Genomic DNA, 21,698 nt, shown 5'->3' on the forward strand with positions numbered 1-21,698 from the left:
AGTAAAACATCATATACAGGAGGACCATGAACATTGTAAATGTCTTCATCAAAAAAAAAAAAAAAAAAAAAAAAAAATCTGTTCAGAGTCATTTTCCAAAATGTCTGGAAAACTGGTCAAAGTCTACTTGTGAGGTCAGGGTGTCTCCAAAGACCTAGACCATCTGTGAGTTTTAATAAACCAAAGTCACTGACTTTCAGTTCGTAGTCGCTGTCAGAGATTCAGAGCTGGACAGTGACTGGATGTTAAAGTGTGTGTTTGTGTGTGTGTGCGCGCGCATATTTTCATGTCACATAGACATAGTACATCCCTCTCTCTACACTATCAACTCGTGTAAACAAAGAAAATCTAAAATTCCTTTTTCTTATTTTCAGAATATTCATAAAATAAAAAATGGTTAATTGCATGTGAATATAATCTACTAAATATTGTACAAAAAAAAAAGAAAACTATACAACTATACAAAAACAGTAGAGCATATCACTGTAGTAAAGTACCAGAGCAAAGAAAGGTCCCACACAAGTGATAACACAGAAAATTGTTTGTTTCTCTAAATAATAAGAGTCATTTTATCCTATTTATTTTGGTACGATGTAACCTTACGTTTGCATACACTGGTCAACATAGCCATGAAGACCAATCAGGCTTGTGTTCATTGATCCATGAGCAATGACTTACAGTATGTCTCAATTTTAGTATCTAGAACATTAAAATTTCATCAAACTCTAGTCATCTTGACATGCTGAAGGACATTGAGCTTCTCTGATGACAAATCTACTTTTGGGGAATTTTGTGATTATTGCATGATCAATATCTGGAAAATCTCAGATTTGTTCTGTATAATATAAGTTGGAGTCTGCAGTAAAGAGGGAACTTGTTGTTCATAATGAAAATACACTTTTGTTTTTCAAATCAAAAATCATAGTGGTTTAAAAAAAAAAATCATACTCTATTTGTATTTCTAAACTCATACTACAGCTAGTTATGGAAGAGAAGGTAGACTTCACACTTGAAAGATCACCACAGTTATCAAAGAATCAAAGGCCAAAAGTATCAGCATAGCTTTTGGCACGAAGTAAGCCTTATGGTGTCGTGCAATTTTGAACCAATCACAGTTCTTCCAAACAGCAACAGAGGTATTGTCAACAGATTTTCTATCTGAGAGGAAGGAATGTAAAGGATGTTGTATCTAATTTTGGCATGTATTGGCTTAACAGATCTTCCCTCATAATCACGTATGCTGCATTCTCATAAAAACTGTACGGTGGGGCCCAAAAATCTGAGGGAGATAATGAAAGTAATGAATTCTTTTATTTTCTTTGAAAGAATGGGAATGGGATTGCAACGTCATCCCAACGAGTCAAATGTGCACCACAGGTCAAATCATTTTTAATAATAAATTTGCAGATTCGTGAATATTTTGTCATTTAAATTCTTCTTTGTGTTACATTTCTGCAACTACGTATAATTCCAGCCCCCAGACCCCACTGTATGCGCTTTGACATGTCGACCGCCAACACCGTTCCTCTGAAGTGAAACGTTCGTGTAGATACATTGACTCAGTAGCTTGTTTCTTTTTATATTTGTGGAAAAAGGCAGAAATCATAAAGGATCACACATAAACGACTTTACATATATGTATACTTAGTAGGTGCAAATTCTGCAAAATTGAAGATATGAAAAAATAAAATCTTGATGGGAACAAAAAAAACAAAAAAAAAACACTAAATGACGGAAGGCAAAAAAAGTGGTTGTCCTTCACCACGGTTCTGATCAATCGTCAATCAACCTGCTCCGACTTGTAGGTGCTCGGGTCGTTATTTTGTCTTTCCTTCTCTCCTGTTCTTCAATCCCTCTATGTTTCCTCCTCTAGCACTTGCCCCTCTTGTCACGCTGCTGGAATTTCCGAAGCCGACGGGCCCACAGGTCCTTCCACGGGATGAGCAGGCTGCCCTTGTCCGCCACCACGCCGCTCTGGCCGCGGGAGTCGTCGCCGTCAGAGCCCATGAGCAGGTACTTCCTCCCGGGTTTAATTTTGTGGCACTTGCAGGCCACGTCTTTAGCGCGGACCCACAGGGACTGGTCTCCTCTGCGAATGCGGTGTCCCCCCTGCTTATAGACGGATATGATGTTGATAGTGAATTTCCACCATTCGCCCGCCTTGTCTCCTTTTAGTACGTGAACCTGGACCACTGCAGAGAGAAGTGGGAACAGCGAAATGAGGACGATTCAGACCACAAAATATGTCAGCAGGGAAAAATTCAAAACATATACAGTGTATATATGTATATATGTATATATGTATGTATGTATGTATGTATATATATATATATATATATATATATATATATATATATATATATATATATATATATATATATTTATTTATATATACAGGGTGGGCCATTTATATGGATACACCGTAATAACATGGGAATGGTTGGTGATATTAAAGTCCTGTTTGTGGCACATTAGTATATGTGAGGGGGCAAACTCCTCAAGATGGGTGGTGACCATGGTGGCCATTTAGAAGTCGGCCATCTTGGATACAACTTTTGTTTTTTCAATAGGAAGAGGGCCATGTGACACATCAAACTAATTGGTAATGTCACAAGAAAAACAATGGTGTGCTTGGTTTCAACGTAACTTTATTCGTTCATGAGTTATTTACATGATGTGTCACATGGCCCTCTTCCTATTGAAAAAACAAAAGTTGTATCCAAGATGGCCGACTTCTAAATGGCCACCATGGTCATCACCCATCTTGAGGAGTTTGCCCCCTCACATATACTAATGTGGCACAAACAGGACTTTAATATCACCAACCATTCCCATGTTATTACGGTGTATCCATATAAATGGCCCACCCTGTATATATGAGCGGAAACCTATGGAAGCTTGTTTCTGCCACGGAATAAAGTCGGCCATTCTAATGAGGGACAAAACACTGGACAAATCTATTTGAGCTTGATTTTGATAAAATATTAATAATATAATGACACATGCAAATGTCTGACCATGTAAAGCCACAATATAAACTTTGACAACACAGTGTTTAATTAAGTATTTTTCCATTTCCTGAAAAGTATTGGTTTTGAAGATGCAAGTTTTTTGCCCGACAGTGTCCGTCCGTCCGTCCGTCCGTCCGTCCGTCCATCCATATGTATATATAAACAATTATATGTCAGTATAATGCAACAGTATTATAAATAGTCAGATCCTTTTTTATACACAGAGAAATAATAAAAGAAAGGAACACATACACACACAAAAATCATAACGTATTTTAAAAGATATACAATATTTACATTATTTATATATAATATTATCTTTATAATTTTATTTTTAATTATATTAATAACAAATTATGGTTAGTATAATTAAATATATATTTAATTGAATAAATATATTCAATTTTGAATTTTACACACACACAAAGTTTACCTTTTTAAAATAGTTTTCTAAGATTAGAAGTTTTGGGACTAGGAAGAGTCATTATTTGTTGTCCAATATAAAATCTGGGTCCTGAAGCAGACCCAATTTGAGCCACAGTTACCATAGTATCATTTGGTAAAACCACAGTATATTTAAAGTGATGTTTGACCACAATGGAAGTTGCCATAGAAATGCTTTCCTTCCATCTCCTGACACTGATAAAACGGAAAAGATGGAGACCCGCCCATTCCGTTCTCTTCATTATCTTTAGTGTGAAACGTTCAGCTTTTATGTGACTTTAAGAGAGGGGTGGGGAACTCATTGGCCAGAATATCACATCCGGCGGGCCGAGAACAGTCAGAACAGTTACAATCTAATACTGTACATTTAAATAAAGTGTTCAACGTGACAGCAGATGCACAATAGAAAAACAATGAGGATCTAAGATTATCAGACAAATGTTATTGAATGAGTATACATTAGTCCCTATATCTGTGAAAAGTGTAATAATAAGAATTATGCAATCATAGAAAACCTATATGAAGCTTTACTTGTAAATATGAAGATATGTATTTTCGGCCACCCTTGAAATGGGTCATTCCATTGACATTACCTGAGCACTTTTGAATGTTTTAGGATTTTATACCAATTGTATTTTAACTTTTCCTTGTTTTCAATTGTTCAAAATCTTAAAACATTCAAAACTTTTTTTTATTGAAAATTATACCATCATAATCATTTTAGTTTAACTAAAAACAAATAATTATACAATATTATTCCCAGGAAAATCATTCAAAGTCCTAAAATGTACAGGTTTATTTACAGGTTTAAATGAAGAAGAAAAAGATTTGATGTGTTCTCAGTATTTTGGACACTAGGTATCCACAGCTATGGAGCAAACATAAAAGTTCTACATCAGATGTTAACATCCAGCCCATGTGGTAACCGCTAACAAACCCAGTCGGCAGAAATCCCCTCGGGTCATGCATTTTAACTATCATCAGACTCGCAGATTGCGAGCTAATCTGTACTTGACATGAAGTGTTTTCACACGGGGAGGACGCCCAGAGGGGGGGGAAAGACCTCGATTACGCATTTAGCATGGACCCGGTGTGTAACGGGGAGGCATCGCTGTGCTGCCCTGAAACACTCACACACACCCAGCAGCCAGTAACCCGTGAACCAGTGGCACATCATGTTTAAGAAATATGCCATTACAGCATTGTGTGAAAATGACACAGGAAGTGCTCTTTCTTTCCTAGCACTCTTTCTTTGCGCTCTTGAATGTGAACACTCTCTTTAGAGAGGGAGGCAAGGATCGCCCCGATCGCTGAATGGAATGTCCCAATTGAGCAGCAGGGGGGGAGGCTGCGAGCAAATTGCACCCAATTTGAGAGAACGCACTCCCACAGCCCCTCCATTCATCGCCTGTGTTTCTCTGGGCCGGAGCCCGCTTCGCCATCCAAATAACAAGAGATAAAAAGAAAAGAAGGGTGTGCGGAGGGTAGCGCGGCTGAGAGAGGAGGGGGGCCACTGTTTATCATCCCAGCCACAGAGAAGTTGCCAGAAGAATTGCGGATGTGTTTCGACCTCATGAGCTATCTGAGCCCGGCCGGCGGTGCCCGGTCCAAGAGCAGCGTGAGAATCCTGCTCCGGGTCTCGCTCTTGACCTGCTCTCGTTTCTTCACAGCGGGAGACGGCAGCGAGCCGAAACCTGATTCAAAATGTGTTGTTGAGCTTATTTAAAAAAGGTTGAAAACAACTGCTTTGACTCATTAGTGGTGTTTGCTAAATTGTGTTCAGCTTGTATTAGAATTGATACTAAAAAGGATAAAATTGCCTAAAAAGTTCCATTTTGAAAGTGAAACTCATACCATATACTTAATTGACTCTTTATGCTTGTTTCCAAAAGTAACCACTTAGAAACCATCCAGAACGCCTTTGCAGTCGCATAGAAAAATCCTTGCAACCACTTAGAATATGTTAGCAACCACACAGCATTGTCCTTGTGATCACCTAGAACCAGTGTTGGGAAAGTTATTTTTAAAAGTAATGCATAACAATATTGCATTACTCCCTAAAAAGTGACCATTTGCGTTTCTTATTTAATATTTATGGAAAATAACGCATTACGTTACTTTTGCATTACTTTTTCTCACCTGGGCTTGCTTATTTAAAAAAAAAAATTAAGTTGTATTTTTGAAAAATGTTAAGGCACTTTCACACCAAAAGTGAAATGAATAAGCCTCAGGCTGAAGGAAATGCATTTTTATGCCTGTCCAGTAGAGGGCGCAGCTCAAACAAACCTTTCAGCTCTTCTGCCGTTCTGGATCACTGAAGAATATGACGCAATAATCTTCAGCAATAAAAAAATGAAACACAAATGTGATGATTAACTAAACTACTTTTTGCTTATTAGTATGGTTGAACTGGATCATCGAAGGTCAGCAGCCAGAAGGTCATTAAATTAAAATGTAATTATTGCAGGTTTTCATAATATTCTGAGTTTGAATTGAACTGTTTTTTATTCATTTTGGGAAATGCTGAATCTGTTAAGTGAGATGAGTGAATGCCTGCTCACATTAGTCTGAACCTACACTAAAAGCAATCTGATTACGTAACTCGCGTTACTTGTAATGCGTTACTTTACTTGAAAAAATTATCTGATTACATAACTCACGTTACTTGTAATCACGTTGCTTGTTACTTGAAAAAAATCTGATTAAGTAACTTGCGTTACTTGTAATGCATTACTTGTTCCTTGAAAATAATTATCTGATTACATAACTCACGTTACTTGTAATCACGTTGCTTGTTACTTGAAAAAAATCTGATTAAGTAACTTGCGTTACTTGTAATGCATTACTTGTTCCTTGAAAATAATAATCTGATTACATAACTCACGTTACTTGTAATCACGTTGCTTGTTACTTGAAAAAAATTGATTAAGTAACTTGCGTTACTTGTAATGCATTACTTGTTACTTGAAAAAAGTAATTTGATTACATAACTCGAGTTACTTGTAATGCGTTTATTTGTTTCTTGAAAAAAGTTATTTGATTACATAACTCAAGTTACTTGTAATGCGTTACTTTACTTGAAAAAATTATCTGATTACATAACTCACGTTACTTGTAATCACGTTGCTTGTTACTTGAAAAAAATCTGATTAAGTAACTTGCGTTACTTGTAATGCATTACTTGTTCCTTGAAAATAATAATCTGATTACATAACTCACGTTACTTGTAATCACGTTGCTTGTTACTTGAAAAAAATTGATTAAGTAACTTGCGTTACTTGTAATGCATTACTTGTTACTTGAAAAAAGTAATTTGATTACATAACTCGAGTTACTTGTAATGCGTTTATTTGTTTCTTGAAAAAAGTTATTTGATTACATAACTCAAGTTACTTGTAATGCGTTACTTTACTTGAAAAAATTATCTGATTACATAACTCACGTTACTTGTAATCACGTTGCTTGTTACTTGAAAAAAATCTGATTAAGTAACTTGCGTTACTTGTAATGCATTACTTGTTCCTTGAAAATAATAATCTGATTACATAACTCACGTTACTTGTAATCACGTTGCTTGTTACTTGAAAAAAATTGATTAAGTAACTTGCGTTACTTGTAATGCATTACTTGTTACTTGAAAAAAGTAATTTGATTACATAACTCGAGTTACTTGTAATGCGTTTATTTGTTTCTTGAAAAAAGTTATTTGATTACATAACTCAAGTTACTTGTAATGCGTCACCCCCCCAACACTGCCTAGAACACCTTAGCAACCACATAACAACATCCTGGCATCAACAAAGAATATGTTAAACTGAAATCACACAGAATATATTAGCAACATAGCATCATCCTGGCCTCCAAATAGAACACCTTAACACCCACATAGCAACATCATGGCAACAACCTAATACACCTTAGCAACCACATAACAGCATCCTAGAAACCAGACAGCACACCTTAGCAACCACATACTGTAGCAACTAAACAAATAGGTTAGCAACCACACAGCAGTGTGTGTACTATTGTATGACTTTCAAACAAACACGAGGAGAACCAACCTAAACGCTTTGTGCTGAAAATATATTAAAAGTGATGTCATCACTGTTTATTTTACACATACTGCATGAAGTGAGCTTATATTGAGAGTATGTTACTATAATATATCAAATCTTTCTCTCTCTCTCTGCACAACGCTTTAATGCTGTGATCACTGGCACTGGTTTCATCGTACCCTGCCAAACTGGCACATTTCCTGTCTGAATCCAGTACTGAGCCTCAGATACGCCATGCGGGTGGCAAACGCTTTCCAGATTTGTCCAGGTACTAAGAAAGACTATTTTCTGCGGCAAATTAAAGATTTTGTTCATACGTTAGTTGGACAACTTTGTTTCTGACCATGATGCAGCTATAGAGAGAAAATGGGAAAGAGAAAGGAGATCTTATTAGTAGACAGATTCTCCTAGTCAGCAATGAAATTAAAAGGAGAAAAAGAAAGTGTCTCCTTTAGAGTGTCTCTCAGAGTGCTAATTTACATCAACTAATTTGTAAATATCAGCTCAAACATTTCTCATCACAATCTTCCAAAGTCCTCTTCATAAATTATCCAAATGATGCTATATAAAAAAAATTATGTACATTTTTTTTCTCCTAACATATTTTAGGTTGACAAAGTTTATATAAATTAAATGTTTAAACATTGATGAAAATTAAATAGGACTTAAATGAAAAATAACATAGAACTCCAGGAAGTCCTGTGACCTATGAAATAGCAATAAATATGCAGTTTTGAGATGAATTTGAGCAATAAAATATTTCTCGGAATGAATTATTTTGTAATCATTTTATATTAGTGAGTAGGTTACAAGAAATGCTTTCACCTGTGGTTTGACATGCCATGGTCCATCTAACATGACTTTAAACCACATTTTGTTAATTATTTTATAATTAAGCATATTTTCTTTATGAGCTCATATTAACTGACTGACTACATGGAATATTTGTATTTCAAAAAAAGTAAATATGTATTTGTCACACTGCAGGACAATAGAAATGTAGGCTACTAGTGATATGAAACGGAAGTTGTAATAGTATTTACTTCCCTATTGTGACGTATATTTGAGTGAAACAGCTTCTCGAACAAAAAAAATAATAAATTGTAAACTTGATTTTGTCTATATGGAATTGATTGGATGGTTGTAGTTTGCTATTGCTGTGATGTCATGTGAGTGACAGATTGTCCCGCCCTCACGCCAGTGAACACATCATAAGAGAAGTTATTGTGATAAAAGATTGAGGACACATTAAAATAAAAATGAAGATGTGCACAGCCAAATGATTTATAATAAACTCTGCACTATTCCATAAAAGACAAAATAAGAATTGTCAATTTTTATTTCAATTGTGACTTGAAGAATAATGAAAAAAAAATTATTTATTTTTTTACAAAGATTTAATATATATATATATATTAAAAATATAAAAAGAAAACATACATTTGAATCTAAATCTTAACGTTAAATTAAAACGGTTGACCTTTCTATATTATGTGGCATAAAATCCTGACATATCTTGGTGATAATATAGAATAATTGGCTAAACACACCACAAGCCAAGATGCACAAGATAAGAATAGGCTATGTTAAAGTGTCTATAGGGTCTGTTTAATCTGGCAAGTTAAACCCTCTTTTGCATGAGGCCACACGGCACAGGCCAGCAAGACAATCCATCTCCAAAGCTCCATGAGATCAGCTGAATGGGATGAGACCACTTTTATTTTCTTTCATGACAATGCAAAGAGAAAGAGAGAAAGAAAAGAGTTAGAAGGTAAGGGATTTCTCTCCTGATTGAGAGAGGGAGAGAAATGAATTTAAAAAGAGGAAGAGGCCCCTAGATTTGCCAGGTGTCCCGCTGGTTTTCTGTGTGTGCAGTCAGTGTGCTGGAACACGACCCGCACGCGGTACACAAGCCGAGCTCTAATCTAATTAGTGCGCCTGATTACCACACTGAAGCTCCTGCGAGCTCCCCGCTGGGACGCCCTACGCCCAGCCGCTTACGCCGGGGTACTGACTGCTGCCTCCGCCGTGTGTGTGTGGCAATGCTAAGCAGCTCCATACACACACTGACACACACACATACACAGTTCTTTGATTCATTGTCATTCTCCCCCCACCCAAGAGTAGGAGAATGCGACCCTTTCGGACCGCTGTCTCCGTAGCGACGCCGAACAAAAGCGGATCGACGGGGAGTATTTCTTCCTTTCTCGCCACACTGTCGGTCTCATCCGCCAGCGCTGGACAGATTTAAAACTTCACCAAGGCCAGGACTGAAATGTCGAGCTGGATGCAGCAGCACTGACCAGTAGTGTAAATGTCCTGGGAGTTCTGGACAATTTGTACCTCTTTGATACAAGCATTCACTGCAGTTTCACTGAGACTCATTGCACAAGGTGGTCTGGTCTGTCGTGTGCTATATGAGCCCAGGTCGAAATGTTTCTAGGAAACCTTTTGTCCAACATCTTATTTGAGGTTGTAGAGTTCCCTTAAAAATTTCCTATGGTTTTTTTTTATTATTTATGAGTAAAATAAGGTCTGTGGTAAACTTAAGTCGATGATACTTGGACATTTTGTTCTACAACAAAAACTGCACACAATCACCGCCCAAACATTCTTGTCTAGTTACTTATTAAAAACACTTTTTTAAAAGCTTCAAATTTTGCGTTTCCGATATGGGTGTGTAATTTATATAAAAAGTTGCCGCCTTAAATTTTTAAGTACAATCAACTTAGATGTTTAAGTCATTTCAACTTAAATGACATCAAACTGACTTTCAAATTGAGTTGAATCTTATATAACATAAAGTTGAAAATTGCTTAACTTATTTTGGTGAGTTAAAGCAATGTAAAAACATATGTTGTCATAACTTATTGATCACGTCATTTTTTACAGTGTAGGCCTACTGTAACGCTAGCCAATGGATGCCAGAAAAAATGGATCCTGTGTTAATAAAACATTATAAGTCTAGGCCAGACTTGCAAATATTGCTTATGTTGTGTTGTGTGAAAAAGAAAAATTGGTCACAGTTTAGTGTCCAATTCTCACCTATTTCATAACTATACGACTTTTGCCTCAACAAACTCCTAATTACTGCTTATTAATAGTTAGTAAGGTGGTAGTTGAGTTTAGGTATTGGGTTGGATTGGATTAAGGCATGCAAAATAAGGCATTAATATGTGCTTTATGAGTACTAATAAATAGCCAACATCCTAGTAATATGCATGCTAATAAGCAGCTAGTTGATAGTAAGAATAGGACCCTAAACTAAAGTGTTACCGAAAAAATCATTGGGTCTCTCTCGCACATGGGGGCCGGTTGAACGGGGACACGCCATTAGCCCTTCCATACACCCCACCCAATGAGATTTATACTGCAGTCAGGACACTCGCCTTAGCCAATGTTACCTGTCCTATATAACATCAACATGATGAATGACTTCCCTAAGAGAGCAACCTTTGTGGCTGAGAGTGAAAAACGAATGAAACTTAATATCACAGCCTGAACGATAGCAGCTACAGATGACCAGCAATGCCATTAATAGTTCGTTCTCTCTCTTTCTTTGCTTCATTTTTATTGTTCAGTTAGTCTTCGTGGTTGCTAATTCAACCTGTGGATATTATCTATATTAATATTATCTGCTTCGCCCCAGGAGATGCCTAAAAATGTTTTGGGAACCAATGTGATAGCAGAGAGGGATTGTAAATGAGTCATTTAAAAGTAATGAGAAGTACAGAGATCTTAATATAGATAAGGTGCTGTATTAATGAGGAAATTGCACTTTAGATGGCCTGTGTGATTGGGATAAATTGGAAATGTGTGTTTCTCTCTGTGTGTTTATAACCCTAATTCTGTGTGCAATAGTTTTAGCCGCAAATTCACATTTCAGTTTGTACTAGATGCTGCAGACATGCTGAGGCCTTCATATACGCTGGGGTCCCAAAACTCTGAAACCACATTGACAATCTGGAATGTTTTTCATTTAAAGGTACACTGTGTAGTTTTTTAAGTATTTTATTAGCTAAAATCAATGTCTTTTTTTTTCATAAATATGTCCTCATCGATATAAAATTACCTCTGCCAATGATCTGACTTATCCTCGTAAGCGAAGAATTTCTTATTTTTATTTACATTTGACGGGTAAGTCCAAGGAGGCTTCCATGTCGTTCCGCCATTTTGAAAAACTATAATAGCAGAGAGGGACAAAAAGCACTAGCCTACCTCAACACGTTTCCACAACGCGTTTTCGTTCAGAGCCAGCGTCACGTGACTGAAACCAGCTGAAACGTACAAATGAGAGGCGCTTGTCACTGCTCCGGCAAATTTGAAAGGCTGCACTGCACGGTACTTCATAATGCAGGATCATACTTATGCCGAGCCACAGGAGAAGGAATCCTCGTCGCCAAAAAAGCAAAAAAATGTATTTAAAAGGAAACGTGACCGACGAATTAAAAAAACAAGGGTAAATATCGGGATAGCTTTTCCCAGGTGGAAAGAGCTAATGAAGGAGAAAGACTTTGAAAGGGACGCTGAAGTAAGTCAATGTTACGGTCTAAATTACAAGATTTTTTTCATTGCTTGGTTGTGTAATTCATTATATAGGCAGCATAACAGTAGAACATGTATAGTTAAACTTGATGAAGTGCTATTGGAAGACATGTTGTCATAGCTTCTTGGTACACAACGGCTACCGTAGTTGCAACACGCATTTGAAAAAACGATGGCGCTAGAGAGCACTATTCGTTTGAACGCAAAATACAATTTCACCGCTAGATGGGAGAAATTCCTACACAGTGTACCTTTAAGGAAATAAAAAAAGTTTTTGCACATTAAAGCAAAGTTGCTTCTGCACTATTTCTAGGTCACTAATCAAATAAGCAAATTTGTACATGCGAACTTCTTTGTGCAGATGTTTTTACTTCCACTGAAGCTCAAGATGCTCTTTGGATCATTTTCAAATCATGCTGGAGAACATGATCAGCGAGTTTTGCACTTTAAACTTTCAATTTCAAATATAAAATGTAATGCTAACTAGTGTTGGGGAAAGTTACTTTTAAAAGTAATCCGTTACAATATTGCGTTACTCCATAAAAGATAGAAACACATTTACTGAATAAATCCCCCCCATGCACAACAAAAAAACTCATGTGACTTTGCCTCAACAGTGGATGTGAGAGGATAACTTGACTAACCAGCGACCAATTTATTGCACAGCATCTCAAATGTTGGTTTGATCGTTCTGAAATGCCTGAGCCAAAGTCTGTCATCAGAATAATTCGGTTTAATTCCTTCCCAGAAGCATCTTGCATGATTGCGGTCACAAGCACCAGGCCTCTGAATGCAAGATAACATGACGCGTTTATTTACTGCGTTTCATCTATGCGCTCAGACGCAAGTCATTTATGATGTACAGTAGGATAAAAGAGCTATAGTTTCTTCCGCAATTGCAGTAACTTCCATTTTAATTATATATTTTGCACCAATATCCCAGGAAGTTATGATTTTGCTCTCTTGAACACATGGAAACGCTGCATTATTCACAAATGTTTAAAAGTTAATTTCTCAGCTTTGGGTGGAAACCTAGCTACTGTTTGTTTATAAATTTTCCGGGTTCAGTAAGGACAGAAAAATGACTGCATTGCACCATTTTAGGACGTGTGTCTGTCTGTCTCTCTTCATTTTAGTTTTTCTTTCTAGCTTGGCAGTGTGTTTTTGCAGAGGCAGTGCAGTCCTCACTCTTGGACACCGCAAATCTCAGATGTGTTTCCAGACCTGAGGCCAGTAAGGAATGAGTTTATGATATCACACTGTGAAATCAAACATCTTTTCTTTTTCTCATCTCTGCGAACAGCCAGAGGACATGTGTACAGTCAAAGACAGATTCTGCCTCTACCGAATATGCATGCAAGAGCCTTTATATTGGGCCCTCATAAAAGGTGAAGTATAACAAATACAGTTTGTATGTGCATTTATGAATTTAACAGACAATTTGATTCAGAGAAACTTAAAAAAATTTGTAAAATAACATTCAAAGTATACAATTTGCCATTATAACTATTTATTTACTATATAGATGAGCTGTGCAAAGGATTGTCATCATCAACATCGATGGACTACCAAGAACTATATCAAAAGTTTGGAGTCAGTAAAATTGATCAAAAGTAACAGTAAAGTAATTTGCAAATTATGTTACAAAAGATTTCTATTTTAAATAAAAGCTGTTCTTTCTAACTTTCTATATCAAATAATCGGGAAAAAAAAGGGTAAAATGATTTTTACAAAAATAACTTCCTATATAATAACAATTCTTGATCACCAAATCAGTATATTAGACTGATTCATGAAGGATCATGTGACACTGAATACTGGAGTAATGATGCTGAAAATTCAGCTTTGATCATAGGAATAAATAAAATGTTACATTAATAATTTAATAATAATATTTCACCATATTCCAGTTTTTACTGTATTTTTTATCAAATAAATTCAGCCTTGGTGAGCAGAAGAGACTTCTTTTAAAACATTAACAAATCTTACCGACCCCTTGTTCTACCAGTTGAGCTACTTTGGTTTACTACAGTTGAATAGAGTTTGAAATTTAGTGTATGTGGAGTTTTTTGTATATTTTCTTTTCTTTGTAATCTGTTTCTCATGTGTGGTACTACAACTTTCACAAGAAGACGAAAAAAAACTTGCATTGACCAGATTTTTAAGAATCTGTTGTGCCACTTAAAACCTACAACTACATTCTTGAACTTCTATAAGTCCTTTATTATATTAACTATATTAGTACTTAAACTTGTGAAATCTCTGCTCTGAACAGGAACCAGCTGTCCCCTTTGTCCTCTAGATGCTGCGAGGCAGTTTGAGCGTGTCCATCTGGAGAAACCTGCTGAGTTCACACGCTTTGATGCTATAACATAAACCTTTAGCCTCTGAATAAGCTGTCCGCGCTATGAGAGAGGGGGAGCACATAGAGAGAGAGAGATAGAATAGACCTAGAAGAGAAAGATGTCTAGTGACGTGAAGTGAAAAGACAGCAGGCGTTTCTAAAAAAACAGCTACTTACCGAAATCTTTTTTGCAGTATTTTTTCATGGTGACCTTCATCTTGCCCTTGGGGCTCTTACAGTGGGAGTCACAGTCTGAGGAAGATAGCAAACAGATAACTAGTGAAACACAGGTAAAATCTTCTGTGAGAAACAACAAAATTAGGTTTTCAGAAGTGTTTGCAGGTGGAGAAACATCTGCCATTTCACCATCTTTGGTACTTTCCCTTGTAAAGCCTGACATAAAAAAAAACATTTTTGATTGGAAGAATTTATTGAACCTTGAGACAAAATCTAAATAAATAAAAAGTATGCATATGCTATTTTTTTGTTTTGAGTATCACATTTGATACATCAGGCTTTTATGGCTCATTTAGTATGATATATGAGAATCTAAAGATCATACTCGAGGAGGAAAAAAAAAAACACTTTTATTCAGAGGCCCAAACTGAGCAAAAGTGTGCAATTTGGTGCAGTTGCTGATATTTATATTACCAAAAAGTTAGATGAAATTCTGATGGCTTGTAATGTAAATCAATGAGTTCTTTATAACAGTATAAGAGACATAAAAGGAATATAAATATCAATTTATGTTTTACCCTAAATCTCCCAATAATATGTCTTAGTAAGAAGAAGCTCTGTAGTTTTTAATTTTGGGGGGTAAAACATATTGCAATGCAATACAATGATGATTGAGAGATGAACAAATAAACGTTCTTATAAATCATCTTAACATGTTTTTTCTAGAAAATGACGAATTGATAATCAAGTAAACCTATGTTGCTGCAGTCCAGTAAGTGTTCATCTAGAAATATTACTAACAATATAAAAAATTATTATTATATTTACTTTATAAAAATCAATAAAGATTTCACAGCAAAAAGACACATGTACCACAACCTTAAGGGGGAAGTTTTTAGAATTATATTAAAGTATAATATTTTTTACTTTTTAATAGTAAAAAAAAAAAGTATAAACTATCAATTGACTTGACTGTGGCACTAATGTATTAATATCATTGCATTAGATAACAAAATATCAAACCAAGTAGCATTTAAAAAAAAATTTCCAAGAAAAAAAATTTGATATGCTATTTCCGTTTTCAATACATGCACTAAAAGTCATCTTGGGACTCATTGGTTAAAAGTTACTACAAAAGCATAATATGTTTGTCAGTGCCACTTGTTTTGTATGATATTGTCTAATGCAATAGCATTCATGCACTTTTAACTGCGACTCAAGTGTCCAGATGATTTTGGGGCTGCTGTTTCATTCACACATTTAAAGAGAGTTACGTTAGACCTAATTAAGACTTAATGGGTATTTAATCATTTAATCTTTTCTTCACTTAACCCAGTCATTTTCTCACCCTAATTATCAAGCGCCTCCCCATATCCCCCCACTTACTCAGCAATGTCAGGGCAGGGGGTTCACAGGTCATTTAAACTTCATTCAGACACAGAGCACCCCCGTCACAATGCCCACAATACCGAATCCTCATTTAAACGCAGCTTTCCACATATAAACCTCAGGGACGGCATCCAGCGCGCAATGATTTATAGCTCTAGCGCTCAGCGGATCTATTCGACACCACCATGGAGACCCGAACCCCGCATTGAGCCCTCGGCGATGGAGTCGCTTCAACGCCAGGCAACTCTTGGACTGAGACCAGAGTGTTAAAATGGCTCAGTTCTCCTGTTGCAAACCGAAACCCGAGAGTCTCTCGTCGCAGCTACTTCACATAGCGTAATAACCTCGAGATTTCTGGTGGACTGGAAGAGATGGGAGCGAGAAGACCTTTCAGCTTTCGCCTGAATATGGACAAACTTCATTATTTTCTCCAGCCCTCTGTCCAATCCACCCTTTTCATGTCCCTTTATATTCCGTCTGAATGAGGTTACCTGGGCAACGGCGAAGCAGGAAAGAACCACCAACCCGAATATAAAAAAGTTTGAAGGGGAAAGTAAAAGGGGGGGTGCTAGAAGAGCGAGATGTCTGGCAGCTTTTGGGGGGTGGTGGTAACACAAAAAGGTGGTGCGCAGAATTAGGATGTGAAGGACCGTGGGGGGAGAACTGGAGGCAGGGAGTGAGAAAGTGCAGAGAAGGGGGTGGAGTCGCACAAAGTAAATGATTCTGACGAGTCCATATCAGCCACGCCTGATTTCCATGTTAATGCATGAACGGAGGACGGGGCGGCTTTTGTGTGGCGATGGCCCTTGTCCGCCTCATCCTGCTTCTCTTTGATAAGACTGGGCGTCCATTAGGCATGCAGCACAATGCCTGACGCTGCCCATTACACCCACGTCCCCCAAATAATGGATGTACCCTGTGGAGGGACAAATGTCTGCTTAATAGGGTCCCTCAAGCACAACTGTGCTGCTCCACCGGGCAGCCCCACCGCAGTAGAGTTCTTCACAGTAGAGTACAGCAGGACAGGTACTTGAGAGGTTAAATTTACTAATACATTTAGGTTTTGCCCTTTTGCCCTATATTGTATGTATGATTTCATGAAAACAATTTTGAAAACATTAATATCTTATTAATATCCTTGTGGAAACCATGATACAATTTCTTTTTTTTTTTCAAACATTTTTAATGAATAGAAAGCTGAAATTACTGCATTTATTTGAAATAGGAATTTTTTTAACATTATATATGTCTTTACTGTCATTATTGTATCCTTGCTGAACAAAAGTATTAAAAGTAGTAAAAATCTTACTGACCCCAAACGTTTTAACAGTAGCGTTTATCTATTATGATAGTGATGTTTCAAGTCTTATGTTGTCATTCTGTAATTCATTTCCTTTATAATTTTTTTTCTTCTTTTTTTCCCCTCTTTAGTGCTTTTAAAAATAAGTATGACAGAAAACCTAACGTATTAGCTGATATAAAAAGAGAAAAAATAAGTGGTCTGAGTCCACTTACAAGGCCAATGTCAATGTGAATGCAAAGTGAACTGTTCTTTTTCACTCAGTGTGAGTTTAGTTATTTTGAAGGACATTCGAGATTTAATGCTTTGTACAATTGTAAAGGCTGGTGATGAACAGAGAATTTTATACACTTACCAGCCAATTTTATTTTCTCAATTAATAATATGGTCACAATGACCACCACCACTGTGTCTGTTGCATGTGCGCTAACCCGGGGAAATTGAAACACTCTTACTGAAACATCTCAGAGCCAGAAAGTGTTTAGCAGCTGAGTTTGGCTCCATGGGACGACTGCACGTCACGGGCGTTACTCCCACAGCGCAGACAGTGATCGGGCAGCTTGGGTAATTGAGTATGAATGAAAGTACAAGGGTGTATTTTCCCTTACGGCACAGCGCTGCGAGAGTGTGACGGAAAAGCAAACGTGTTCAAATGAAGCATGTAATCAGATTAAGGTCCCAGCCAGTTTTGATGGTGACCGAGACAAAGCATGTGGAGAAGGAAAGCATTGGCTTATGTTGATATCACCAGATCATATGTGTGAAAGATCCACCAATACATTTTTATGGCTCTGTTTTGGCAATCAAATGTTTGCAGTACAGACACGAGAGGTCTTGTATCTACCCTGAAAAGGTTTATTGTGTAATACTGACACAGGTAGCTGATAAACATAAATGGACATGAAATATTGATCTGTTTTGGAGTGAAATGAGAGACAAGCTACAGTAACACAGCATATTTGTACCACAGATTAATATACTATTAATATAATATTGAATAGAATTAATATGTGATTCACGTTTTTAAATAGCGTTTTTTGGTTCAAAATGAGAAAACGACAGAGCTTGTAAACAAGAATCAACATTGACTTTGCTTTTCGGTGATGACGAGAACTGAGGGATTTAAAATGTTGTAAAAGTGACACAGAGATGTCTGTGTTTTTATTACTCAACAGGTGAGTAAGGTATTTTATTGAACAGATAAATTGCCATATGTAGCTCTCTAACAGAGTTTATTGTAAAGCATTATCTATTGTGAAGGGTCAATTTATTGTGGTTGTTTAGTAGTCTATTAATGGGTAAAGCTACAGTGACGTCTTCAGCGAGTCAGCTTGAGATCCTTTCCATCTAAACTGATTATATCTCTTAAGCCTAGTAGTGAATGTTTTATGAGCAGTAGGATAACCATATTCATCCTCATAGTCACGCAGAGCCGAAGCACAACCAAAACAATGTTCTTCCGCAAAATACATGCAGTTTTGTTTTTTAACAGTGTACCTTTAATTTAAATGATTTATTTATTATTAATTACATTATTATTAACATTATATTCCATTTTATTCATCTTATTAACTATTACGCTTAAAGACAATTCCTTTGCGTTACTCATTGCGGGCAGAAAATACAAATTTGTATTTGAGATATTTAACCATATAGAGCTTGATGCCACAATAATGCCAGTAAATGGTTTCATTTATTTTGCACTCACCTGTAGGCTCTTCTGAACTGCTGTAGGTGGCTGTGGGTGCGGCAACAGGAATTTCTGTAACAAACAGTCAAGAACAAACAATCAAAACCTAATGCCATAAATTTTCTTCTAGGCATTGCTGCTTTCAATATACATTGCACCTTTTTTTTTTCATTAGTTTTTCAGATAAATTTTAGTAGACATATCAGGTTTATTAGACATATCACTGGTGACATGAAGACGTGGTGGTGTCTAGTTTTAATGAGTTTCCTCTCTGAAGCCCCTTCTTCCTCTTTTAAGCGTTCTGCTGTTAGATATACGCCGATGGGGGATCGAGGCTTGTTAAAATGTGCAGTTGGCAAAATGTGTGATGTCGCAAAAATTTAATATCAGGCTATTAAAACAAAAGCACATTATATCACGAAATATATGAGAAACCAAATATTTTCCACTCGATTGTCGGGGCTCCCTCTCTCTCTCCAGATTTAACAGCACATTTGTTACTTACCCTGAGAAATTAGGGGAAATCTAGTTTCTAAGGGTTTCATTTGTCTACGTGAATCCTTGCCAAGCAAATCTGAATGGCTTCATGTCTATAGTTGCTTTTGTCAGAGGGCCAGATAAATCTTTATTTCCATGTCATCAGTTAGTGCATAATAGAAGCGGTTCACATTAATAGCCACATATTGTATTGCTCTCCCAGTGAGTATCTTATCGAGAAATGCCAGCTGCTGTGTGGGCCTGTCCTTAATCGCCACAGAGACCGTCTGCTGCCTTGTTGATACTGCCAATAAACATATCACCCATCATGCCCCTGCGGCGGGCGTGAGATTTATGAGTTGAAAGGCCGTCAGCAAGGTTCGGGGCAGACTAGGTCATGTCAGCCAGGGCTTTATGGTCTGTTTGACTTAGCGGAGGGCAATCAGCGAAATGTCCATCCAAGGAAATAATGGAACAGGGGACCGATACGGAAATTAAATGGGCCGGGGCCATGAAATCATGAATAATAATAGGTGTTTATGCAAAATTTCTTTGGAGTATTTTTATTAATGTCTCTGTGGGTGGTAATGGGAAACAACTCATGTTGCACCACCTCATTTAGTCCAAGAATAATTTTTGAAGGAAGCTGCATAATAGTAGATTTCTTTCTTATTCGTTATTTATTTGTAGGTCGCACTCATTTTTCAAGAGGTAGAGACAATGAAATTTAAGATAATTCAGAAATGTTTTCCTGAACATTAGCTTCCTATTTATTTGTTGTGGTTAATAAATAAAAGGTCTACAATTGATCTTCTGGTACTCTCATAAATATTTATAAATGCTTTAGAAATACACTTTCTATTTTTTACGACTAGTAAATATGAAGCTGTTCTTAAAGTTTAACAGATTTACTTAGATTGACTAATGATTATTCTAATTATGTTACCCATATTAGAACATACAATCTCGATTTTGTTTTGTAATTTATTCATCAGTAATGATTTAACTTTCAATAAAATAATTTTGTATCAATCAATTTCCCATAAAAAGGTTTCCTAGGCAACATTTCTATTAAAGTGTCTATTGCATTTTATTGCAGGCTTTCTTAATTCTTAAGGTACGTTTACACAACAACGATGTACTAAAAACGGATGTACTTTTCCTGTGCCTTTTTCGCGTACAGACGAAAGCGTTATCAAAAAGATCCTCGTTCACAAGGATCCGCGAAAACGATTAAAAACGCTGTATTCTGCTGCCAGGCCAGTAGTTGGCGATGTCACTTTGTAAAGAAACACTACGCACCTGTAGACCGAACACGTAATACTCATGCGCATGACGTCACCTTTTTTCACAAATTTGCGTTTTCGTAGTTTACATGCAGACAATAACTGTATCGTTTTCAAAAACTTGCACTTTGAAACCCTTTTTCAAGAATGTGCATTTTCAAGCCAGCAAAACGCCGGTGTAGTGTAAATGAACAGCTAAAATGTATTCGTTTTCAGTTTTTAGTTGAAAACGGTGTTGTGTAAACGGCCCCTATTTTTTATTTAATATACTTGAATTTGATATACTTGAACTACTGTTCAAAAGTTTTGAGTCAGCAAGATTTTTTAATGATTTTGAAAGAAATATCTTATGCTCACCAAAGCTGCAATTATTTTATCAAAAATTAAGCAAAAACAATAATATTGCAAATGATTATTATTACAATTTAAAACGGATTTCTATTTTAATATATTTAGTTATGGCGAAGCCATTACTCCAGTCTTCAGTGTCACATGATCATCTAGAAATCATTCTAATATTTAATCATTTTTGTGGAGACAATTTTTTTTCAGGAAAGTTCAAAAGAACAGCATTTATTGAAATATATATCTTTTGTAACATTAATACCTTTGCTGTCACTTTTGATCAATATAATGCATCCTTGCTGAGTAAAAGTATTAATTTCTTTTTAAAATATATCTTGCTAATCTTTTGAATGGATAGTGTAATTAATTTGTTCATTTTTGACACTAAAAATGTATAAAAAATTTTTTGGAAGACACGGTAGAAGAAAGAAAAAGAACAAGCCAGATGAATCTTACTGATGCAAGGGGCGATAGGTGATCTGCTTTGCTGGTATCCTTTAGCGCAGCGGTTGCAGGTGATGCCAGTCACACCATCTTTGCATGGACACTGTCCAGTCGTCTGGTTACAGGTCTTACCAGCTGCACCGACCGGATGACAATCACAGGCTGAAGAGAAAACATAAAACCAGTGGTTA

General features: G+C 36.5%; 1 protein-coding gene across 2 annotated transcripts in view; it reads right to left on the reverse strand.

The window, feature by feature from the left end:
- Positions 1–585: 585 nt before the first annotated feature.
- ntn1b (netrin 1b) overlaps positions 586–21,698 on the reverse strand; it is a 61,078-nt gene continuing 39,965 nt past the window's right edge. For both annotated transcript variants that reach the window (XM_084404941.1, XM_084404942.1), the window contains exons 4-7: positions 21,520–21,669; positions 18,974–19,027; positions 14,577–14,651; positions 586–2,192 (exon numbers count right to left, since the gene is read on the reverse strand). In XM_084404941.1, the coding sequence (XP_084261067.1) occupies positions 1,870–2,192; positions 14,577–14,651; positions 18,974–19,027; positions 21,520–21,669 (602 nt within the window). In that variant the 3' untranslated portion in view covers positions 586–1,869. The remainder of the gene's footprint in view (positions 2,193–14,576; positions 14,652–18,973; positions 19,028–21,519; positions 21,670–21,698) is intronic.

This window comes from Rutilus rutilus, assembly GCF_951802725.1.
Source record: "Rutilus rutilus genome assembly, chromosome: 1".
In the NCBI taxonomy this organism is placed as follows: domain Eukaryota; kingdom Metazoa; phylum Chordata; class Actinopteri; order Cypriniformes; family Leuciscidae; genus Rutilus; species Rutilus rutilus.